Source organism: Aethalodelphis obliquidens, unplaced genomic scaffold (assembly GCF_003676395.1).
Source record: "Aethalodelphis obliquidens isolate GAN/ISIS:26980383/991018 unplaced genomic scaffold, ASM367639v1 scaffold1, whole genome shotgun sequence".
NCBI lineage: Eukaryota > Metazoa > Chordata > Mammalia > Artiodactyla > Delphinidae > Aethalodelphis > Aethalodelphis obliquidens.
This window is the reverse complement of record NW_020837945.1, coordinates 103260500-103270537: the sequence shown is the minus strand read 5'-3', so window position 1 is coordinate 103270537 and position 10038 is coordinate 103260500. Positions and strand designations below refer to the sequence as shown.

The 10038-nt window shown below is 38.3% G+C and overlaps 1 protein-coding gene across 22 annotated transcripts in view; it reads right to left on the bottom strand.

Moving 5' to 3' along the window:
• Window positions 1-1666: 1666 nt before the first annotated feature.
• B3GALNT1 (beta-1,3-N-acetylgalactosaminyltransferase 1 (Globoside blood group)) overlaps window positions 1667-10038 on the bottom strand; it is a 32049-nt gene continuing 23677 nt past the window's right edge. For 15 of the 22 annotated variants that reach the window (XM_027112656.1, XM_027112715.1, XM_027112782.1 and 12 more), the window contains 3 exons: window positions 9144-9208; window positions 6493-6585; window positions 1667-3813 (listed from right to left, as the gene is read on the bottom strand). In XM_027112656.1, the coding sequence (XP_026968457.1) occupies window positions 2784-3779 (996 nt within the window). In that variant the 5' untranslated portion in view covers window positions 3780-3813; window positions 6493-6585; window positions 9144-9208 and the 3' untranslated portion in view covers window positions 1667-2783. The remainder of the gene's footprint in view (window positions 3814-6492; window positions 6586-9143; window positions 9209-10038) is intronic. The other 7 variants (XM_027112828.1, XM_027112751.1, XM_027112725.1 and 4 more) reach the window with 1 other exon arrangement.

Genomic DNA, 10038 nt, shown 5'->3' with positions numbered 1-10038 from the left:
GCTCCCAGTAAGCCAGACAACCTCTGATGCACTGGGGCCGGCCTCAGAATCCAGGTCCCTGAGCCCCTTCTCCCTTTCACGCACTAGGTGTGGCAGATTACTGTACCCCACTATTCCTTGCCCACCCTGTAAAAGAACACAATATTCCTGGCTGCCAAAAAATGACGTGCACTACTTCCTGTGAGACCAAACCCCTGCCCCACCCTGCCACAGACACTGGGCTGGGCATGGGCTTTGCTTTGGTCAGCAGATACAGATGTTAGTGTTTCCACCAGCTCCTTCTCCTTCCACCAGCTCTTTGTCCTCTCCCTCTACAAGAATGGCATGTTCCAAACAGCGTTGCCCTTCAGCTGGGACCCTGAGGTGAGAAGATACACACAGTAGCCAGGGCTGGTAACCAGTAGCCTGCGGTGTGAATGCAAAGAACACATGGTTGTTGTCAACCTCTGAGATCTGGGAGCTGTTCTTGCAGCATAATCTGGCAAAGGCTAACATGCTGGGGTCACAGACTCCATGCTTACAGGCAAGCAAAGTAAATGAGTGAGGCAGAGAGCAGGTAAGACCACGGGGATGTGGCAGGGCTGTGGATGGCAGAAAAGCAGCTGCCTAAGGTTAGGCTCTGTATTAAACTGTTACCAGTTAAAATAAAAGGTGCTATTCATGTGGTTAAACGTCAGAGGCCAAGATTTTAATAACACAGCTGACTAATACTACTTGAAAGCAAACATGAAGTTAAAAACAAAAAATATAACGACCCAACCTCAATGTTTTTCATAATCATTTAACTCTTTAGAGATCTCTTAAGCACCAACCTGTAGTTGAAAAGGAACAATCTTCTAACTGGCAATTACTCACGTTTTACTGCTTTTTTGGGTCTCATCTTAAAGGGAAGGGAAGTTATCTTTTATTTTAAAAGTTCTCCCTCTATAAATTATTTGACTTAGCTTCCCAAATACCAATATAAAGTTAGGCAAATTGGATCAAATCTAATCCTACCACAAAAATAGCCACCACCTGTGTCTTAAAGAAAGTGACTCCCGGGGGGTGGGTGGTGGTGGTGGGATGATTTGGGAGATTGGGATTGACATGTATACATTAATATGTATAAAATAGATAAATAATAAGAACCTGCTGTATAAAAATAAATAAAATTCAAAAAAAAAAGAAAGTGGCTCCGTATGGATGGGAATTAGCAAGGGCATAGATGGATTCCACAGAGTATTTCATTTAATTGATTTTATTGTAACTGGATCAGGTCTGAGAGGAGGGAAGTGGAAATAGCCTTGTTATCAAGAATCAAACATTATAATGTTTCTAACTGAAATTAAGCTTTTCTTATAGGAGAATTATAAATATATGAGTATTACAAGAGCTGACTATATATTTTCAAGTTCATATTTTCTGCCAACAGATTTGATCTTTCACCATCATGTAATCCAGAAAAAAGGAAATCACTTGTCCCGTATCAGGCATAATGGGAAGTTGCACAATCCCAAGAACATGGGGGCAAGGAGTGCTTCTCTTGGACCAACTAGCAGGTCAAAGCTGACCTACATCACCACTCCTATGAAAAAACGTGCTTCTCCATGACATGGAAATCAGACTTGATTTTAGACCACATAGTGGGGCTTTCCTCTTGATGTGAAACCAATAACAATAGCAGCAGTGTTTTTTTCTTCCTTTTTATTCTCAAACTGATTGTTAATTTAAAAAAAACACGGAGCAGTTAACAATGCAACTTGAATCTTTAGTCTTCTCTTTCCAGCTCAAGCACTGAAATATGCCACTCCTTTCATAATATTCTGGTCATCACGTTCTCTCTCTTCTTTCTGGCTTCAGAGTCCTTTCCAAAAGGAAACATGCTGCCTGGCGCTCTACATTACTCCTAATTTCCAGGTGGAACAATGAGACAGATGAAGTGACATCTAAAAACACCAGGGATTATATTTTTTAAAACAAGACAATAATTTAGATCTTCTTGCTTTAATTCTTCTCTATATTACCACGAAGAAATATTTATCAAAGTTCAGGAGATTACTGATATGCAATAATGACCAATATCTACACATTAATGGAGGTATTCATAATAAACTCATCAGTGAAGTAACTGGAAAAGAAGTTTAAATATAAAGAGTGATTTTTTCACTATTCTGTTTATACAGTATTGAAACAACCATAACATTCAAACACCCATAAAAGTGCAAAACTTTAAGTACCATTAAATAATAATTGATAACTGAAATACTGCAACATCCTGAAGTATCTTCCGAATGACCAAAAAGAGATGAAATTTTGTTCAGCATTAACTTCACTTGTTTTACACACAACTATATATTTTAAAAAACTGTAATCCATGTAAGATATACACAAAACCCTGAACTGACTAGATTGTTCAATGAATAATACTCCACACTGCTTTGCTGTTATGGACAGATGAGCTTATAATTCAATGAAACCCATTTAAGAAGTTTTAATCTATAGAACGACACGTTCAAATTGTTTGGTCCTATGTGTTTTATTAACAAAAACTTCCCATTCCTTTATAAGATGTTTAATTCCTCTGAATCTCATCTTTAAAAGGCCTGACTTGATTGTTGTCAAAATAAACCACAGGTCAAGTACAACCCTCCAGTCTCCAGCCTATAGCCTCTTCATGAGTTTCAGTTCCGTGTAAGCCACACAGTGACCTTCCCATGAGTTTTCCATTGGAGATTTCATAGTCTAACTTTAACGTTTTCCACAAAGTATCCCTCCCTTCTCTAGGCTTTGGGTAGAATGTCAAATTAATAATGGCATGTGGTGTTCCTTAGCATAACCTGCCAAAATGTGATAATTTCCTTGGAAGAAAAGCCATGGGCTGCAATCACGCGTCTGAGTTGACAGACATCCAAATGGATCCTATATAAAAAGAAAAGGTTGGTATCTTCTGGAATATGAATGTCCACTTTTAATAAATTCAAACAGATCCCAACATAAACATCTTCAAACTTGATGGGTTTTACGTGACTCATCATTTCATAGATTCTTGGCACCAAATCTCTGGACATTATATAACCCAACCCACTGCAGTAGGGAGGAAACACCTTGAAGGGATACTCCTGGTATGAAATATGGGTTTTTTGGTAAAATCCTCTATAAGAATAATTATCAATTAGAGGATAACCTGTGAAAAACTTCTCTGAGTGGTTTAAATTTAAAAGATACTTCACCAAATTGCCAGTATTGATGAAAACATCAGTGTCTGTCTTCATGATGTACCTGGCGTTGGGGCAAAACTCAGTTACCCACCTAAATGCCATAATCGTTTTCAAGGTCAGGTTATTGTACGTGTCTAAAAAATCTTGTCTTATTATGTCGCCATAAAGGAGGTGTTCATCCTCTAAGGATAATGCTAACATTTTGTCTTCTCTTTCAGCCTGCTGGCCTAATAAGAAAAATGTAAGAACCTCATATCCCCACCAAGACTTCTTTTCACCCCAAGTAACTCTAACGGCCTGTCTGGCTTTCACATCTGAGGGGTTTGAGGTCACCAGGATGACCAGAAATGGGTTTTGATGAGAGCAGTTCGAATGCTCTCGAAGTGTGAAGCGGAAGTCTTGTCTGTAAATGGGCTCATACTCGTAGAAGTACATCCAGTTCACGCGTTCTATCACATTGTAGTGGGGAAGACTGAGGTACCACATCACCAGGAAGCTCAGGAGTGACAGCAGCAGGAGGCTCCATTTCAGGGATCTCAGCGACATCCTACCCGGAAGAGTGGTCAGGAGCGCTGGGGCCATTCACAGCGACTCAGGAGCACGCGAGCCTCGGGTTCTGGAAGATTTATCAAAGACCTGCTTAGCATGCCCCACCCAAAACACATTTTCAAATGATACCTGATCATCTACTTAAGGAAGAAGAGTTGGGAGAACAAAAGCTCCAAAGCAAAACCAAAAATCCTGACCTGAATCTACTTAACTTCATTTAACTAGAAGCAAACAGATACCAACAACCAAAAGTATATTTCAGCTTTTTACATCAAGACCAATGTTAAAAACATATCCTCAATTATTTGAGGAAAATTAATACTTCTTGTTTGACCTAACTGTTGAAATAATTCTTTACTTCTTTTTCATAATGGTAAAGAAGAGAAGCAGTTTGCTTTATTTTTTACTGTAGATTTATCTTGTAACTCCCCCATTACTCATCTTTTTCTGTCCCTCTGGATATCTAGAATAAAATCATTAATGCAAAGAGATATTATCAGCAACATGTCCAAAAAAACCAAGGGTCTTTCTCAGCTGTGTGATCTGATGTGAATTCTAGCAAATCCGGAGTAAGAAAAACCCAACAGCTACAATTATTCACAGTGATCTGCTTGATATGGGATGAGATAAAGGTGGAGATGCTTCCCCTGAAAGGTCAGGCCTCTAAACACAAGAAGAGTAACCATCTCTGGAGTTTTCAAATGCACAAGACTATAAAACAGCTTTTACCTGCCCCAAATACCACCCCAGCCCCCTTTCTACCTCACTAGCTGAACTCAATGCTCAGTTTGGACAGCAAGTGCTTAAATTAAAGGCCTGTCCATAGTATGAGTTTTTGTGAGTTTCCCATTCTAAGCTTACTCCCATCTAATCTAATCTAACTTCCCTGTTCAGAAATCCTGCACCAGATCAGAATCATGGGATGGAACCTCCTAGAACACTTGCTTTTACAGGGAACTTCTAGCTGAGACAAGAAAACTGAGCTAGGAGACACGGTGCATTCACGGTCGCAGCCTCAGCTCTGCTTTGGATCCCAAGGATAAGGTTGGTTTACAATTCGGGATCCCACAGGGCTTTCCTGGTGCCATGATCGTGGGCCTCAGTCCAAAGACATTCATGTACTAAGTGTTTACTAGAACTTCAACATCCACAGACTGCACCAGGCACTAAGGAGGCCACAGGAAGAAGGAAATGGGAGGAGTGCAAATCCCAAGGCAACACATAAACATGTCACAGCAATGCAGTACAGACTGTTTACATCAAATGCTAAAGAACTTCAGAATGAGGGACAGATCAACAACATGAAGGGCAGGTTGAGGAAGCTTCTGACCATGCCCTTTCACCCACAATCAACTGGGGGAGAGATCCTGGGAACCCAGAATTTGCTGTGGAGGGCATACATTAATGTCATTATATGGAAAGGCTGGTCTACCAAGGGTTCTACCTTGGGGCAATCTTAGGTCTTTGGACATACAGTTCTTCTGCCTCTTAATACATATAAAAATGACAGGATCTCAAGACTCTTTGTCCTTTCCCTCTGGCCATATCTTACCTGCCCTGATTACTTCTTGCTACAATATCCTTTCCTACCTCTAATGTTTTTTATATTTTAAGTCACACAGTACAATGGAATGTTTCGGCAAACTCTCTAGTTCGGTTTCATGTATATGTGTCTTGCCTTTCCACTTATATTCTACGACCTTGTCGGAAAGAACATTTTTCTTTTGACAAGAGTCAAAGTACAAGACAGAGACCTACAGCAAGAGTGCAATGAACACTGACCTGTCTGATCTGCTATTTCTATTTGTATAAACAAAATGTAGGTCTATCCATCCCACCCCATCCTCCTTTCTCCCCCTTACTAGCCTTACACAGCTAGCTCCCAGAAAAAGCTGAAGCAGAATAGACCTAGAACGAGAATTATGGAAGGAATTAATATCTTCTTACACTTTCTCCTCACCTGGCTACTAGACACAGCACAACCCTAGGGAGCTCCATCTAATCTCAGCCATCGATGACCTGTACATTTATTACAACTGTTATCAAATGGCAGTTTTACTTATTCTAACAAATTGGCACATTATAACAAATTTCGGACAAATGGAAGGAAAGCATCTGAGTAAGGGGCTTCATGTATAACTGCACACAGGCAATGGAGGCCCGGCTACTCTTCAATAATGGGAAGAACTCAAAAACAGCAAATCTTACTATAACAGTTATCCTATATGCATTCTACAAGCCACAGTTCATAAATGTGAAATTGTGTCTGTAGTTATGATGTCTACTGCTTATGGGCCTATGAAGAAAATAAAGTAGCAGCAAAAAGAACAGGAACTATCTATTCCAAAAGTGGGGGAAGGTCTTTGAAGGACTGGCTGGAACAGACTTCAGGTTACCCACAACACAGGTGGCTCCAAAGGCAGAGACCAGAGCCCACACCTAGTTCTGTCCTTTGCCAACCAGGGAGAGCTACGGGTATGTTATTTACCTCCGGAAGCCTCAGTTTCCTCATCTCTACAGAATGAAGATGTTAATACAGTGTGAATTAACAGATGGCCCGTGTCAGGTACGCAACAAACAGAGGCTATCGTCATGAGCCGTGTTCTATGCTTTGCCGCTATTCCATCCTGTTTATGTTCACTAAATTGATTTTTATTGTCAAAAGGGATTATCCTAAAGAAATAATCTTGATGAATTCTTCTTACTTGATGAATGTTTCGAAGCGTCAAAAGATTTTATTTCTTACCTTCTTGATTTATTTCTTCTGAGTGAAAGACCTTCAATTTCATCAACTGAACATTCAGTAGCAAGTAGTAGTCAAAAATAGTGCTTGAAATTTCTGTAAGATACATAAGAAACTTAACAGCATCTACTTATGGGTCAGGGAATTAGACGTCAAAGAGGGGAACGGAACCCCTTCCCCATTCCAATTTCTTTCTGAACATATGCTGAAATAAAACGTTAAAAAAAGCCCACGAATCCACAGAATTCAGAGAGTTCATGGGTTCATCAGGGAAGAAGAGCACTTGGTATTCAAGACGTAAAACCTCTAAGTCCTCACGTCAGATGGTGTCTTATGACATCCTACCACAGTTCCACTTCCCTGGATAAAGAACTCAGGGTCACTAAAAGAAGTGAAACACGAAACTTCTAAGAGACACTCTGCTGGTATCCTCTCTTTAATTCTCTGTTCCATACACATACACAGAAGGTAACCCTGACATGAGACTGTCAACTACCACTTCCCAATCCACTCCCTCCCCTTTGAACCTCTACCTCTACTTACAAATACCCAAGACACATTAGTAAACGGAAAACTATGAAGCACATCTCAATTCCTGCCATGCTTTAGGATGCTCATATATTGATTTTCATCAGTCAAATTTAAAAACCAGAACAGGATGTGACAAACAGGAAGGCACTGATGTGTATCACTCCTTATACCAAAAACACTCCAAATGGATTAAAGATTCAAATGGGAGAAAAATAAACTGCTAGGAGCACAGACACACAAAATATACAAATGAACATTTAACAGTTTTGAAGTGGGGAAGAACTTTTAGTTATCCCAGCTAGGGAAACAACCCAGAACTCATAAAGGAAATTTTGATCAAATAAAAATTTCATAAAGTTCTTGAACAAGGTTGAAAAGCAAAAAAAAAAACGCGATAAAAAGCACAAACAAGGTTAAAAGATTAAAAAAACAAACAGGGAAAAAATAAGATATTTATAATAATTAATAAGCCAAATAAGAGTTCATACAGCTTAATAAGAAATGGATGAATGCAAAAAGAGAATAAACAGCCAAAGGGGAAGTTCTCAAAAGAATTACAAATGATCGCTAAAACAAGAAAAGATATTCAAACTCACAAGGAAGCAGAGATATTGACAAAAATCTCAAACTGGAAAATTAAGGGGGAAAAACGACAATACTTAGTTTGTGTGAGGAAAAGAGGCATTCTTGTGCACTTTTGGAGAGATTTATTAAACACGTATCAAAGACTTGAATGTGCACACTCTTTGACCAATATCACTGCTAGCAATTTATCTTAAAGAAATAATCAGGCAACTGTGCATAATTTATAATATAAAAAATTATTTTAAAGTCTCCCAATAGGGAATTGGTTAAACAAAATTATGATACATCCATACAACGGCATACATTTATTCATTATATGCAATGATACTTAGCTATATTCTCTTGATATATTACTTAGTGAAAAATGCAGTAGCAAAATTGCATATGTAGTATGATTCCTTTTGAAAGATGAAAAGACAAGTCTCCAGAATCCACACAGCCACACATGCAGAGTAAGATGTCTGGAAGGATGTGTCCCAATATGTCAATGGTTTCAATTCTATGGACTTCCTGGAAGATTTCTTTCTCTCTTTCTTTTATCATTTGGATTTTCCACACTATTTGTGTACTGTCTTTGTAAATAGATAAAAACAAAGTAAAAAAATTGGACTTCATGCTTGCGTATCTCAAAGTTCCAATGAATGGGAGTAACCCTAAGTTAGCAGTTAGGATCCCGAGTTTCACCTTATCTCACCTCTTCTCCCAAGGTGTGAGCATGTACAATTCATGATATTTCTAGTAGGTATTATTCTCTTTTGTCTCAGTAAATATTAACTAAGTACAGTAAGCAATGATTTTTAAAATCCATTCAAAACACTGTAATTCTAATATGACTCTAATAGGATGTATATTAGCTAATAATAATAGCATTACGTACACACACAAAACCGTTTATAAAGTATTTCAACAAATTTTATTAGTTCCCCCCAATAACCCTATATTGTGGGCCAACTGGTTTTACTGTACATATTTTACAGGTGAATTTTAGAGTTCAAGTAAAATGAAGGTGAAATAAAAACACTGTGAAATGGACTAGGACTTATAAAGTGCACAAACTCTAGCTAAAAGGAGTACCAAGGGAATGTATTTTAGTATGAAGAAAAATGAACTCAGGAGGAAGGAACGGAATTCAAGAAACAAAGGTAAGTAAAGAGATTATTGAAAGATAATGAAAACTAATAAATATACATAGTAGAGAGAGAGAGAGAGAGCAAAGAACAAAAACAGTGTTTTTTGGTGTGGTTGAAAAAGTGAAACCAAAATACTACATAAAAATGATGTGGTTGCTTTAAAAAGAGTTTCATTTAATAATGTGTATTAATCTTTAGAGTGACGACCCTGAAAGAACAGATACTGAACATATACATTCCACACAGATTAAGAAATAAAAGAAACGAAGCAAGCTATCAACTCAACAGAGGGCAGGAAAAAAGGAAAAAAGCAGAGAAAATGCATGGCAAATGGAAAACCACAGAAGGAGGTGGCGAAAGTAAATTTAAATGCATCCGATATCAGAGTAAATATAAACGTAAACTCACCTACTGAAAAACAGACTCTCAGATTGGCTTAAAACTCTGCCATATACTACTTATAAGATACATGCCTAAAACAAAACAACACAAGAAGTTTAAAAATTAGGAAATTTTTTAAAAATCAGGAAAATGCCAATCAGAAATCTGCTGTAGTTATTTATTAACCTCATGTATTTAAATGAACAGCGTTTAAAAGGGACAAGGAGATTTTGTTACTAATAAAAGGAACCAACATATACATTCCACACAGATCAAGATAATTTAACAATCATGAAGCTATAGAAACATAGAAACAGTCTCAAAATACATAAAGCCAACTCTGAAAAGTATGAGTACAAATGGGAAAATCTATAATCCTAACAGGAGATTTTTAACAAATCTCTCTAAATAACTAAATACATCAAGCAGAAAAAAATAAGGATGGAAGTGTTTCAAATAAAATTATTATTATTATTAATAGTCTTGATTTAGTACCTTTCATTCAATTAAAAAGAACAGGAATATTCTTTTCAAGACCACACGAAACATTTACTAAAAAACTGATCATGGGCTTCCCTGGTGGCGCAGTGGTTAAGAATCCACCTGCCAATGCAGGGACACGGGTTTGATCCTTGGTCTGGGAAGATCCCACATGCCGCAGGCTAACTAAGCCCATGCACCACAACTGCTGAGCCTGCATGCCACAACTACCGAAGCCCGCATGCTCTGGGGCCTGCATGCCATGACTACTGAGCCTGCATGCTGCAACTACTGAAGCCCGCATGCCTAGAGCCCATGCTCCTCAACAAGAGAAGCCACCGCTCGCTGCAACTAGAGAAAGCCCGTGTGCAGCAACAAAGACCCAGTGAGCCAAAAAAAACAAATATATAAAAATAAATAAAATGATTATACTAAAAAGAAA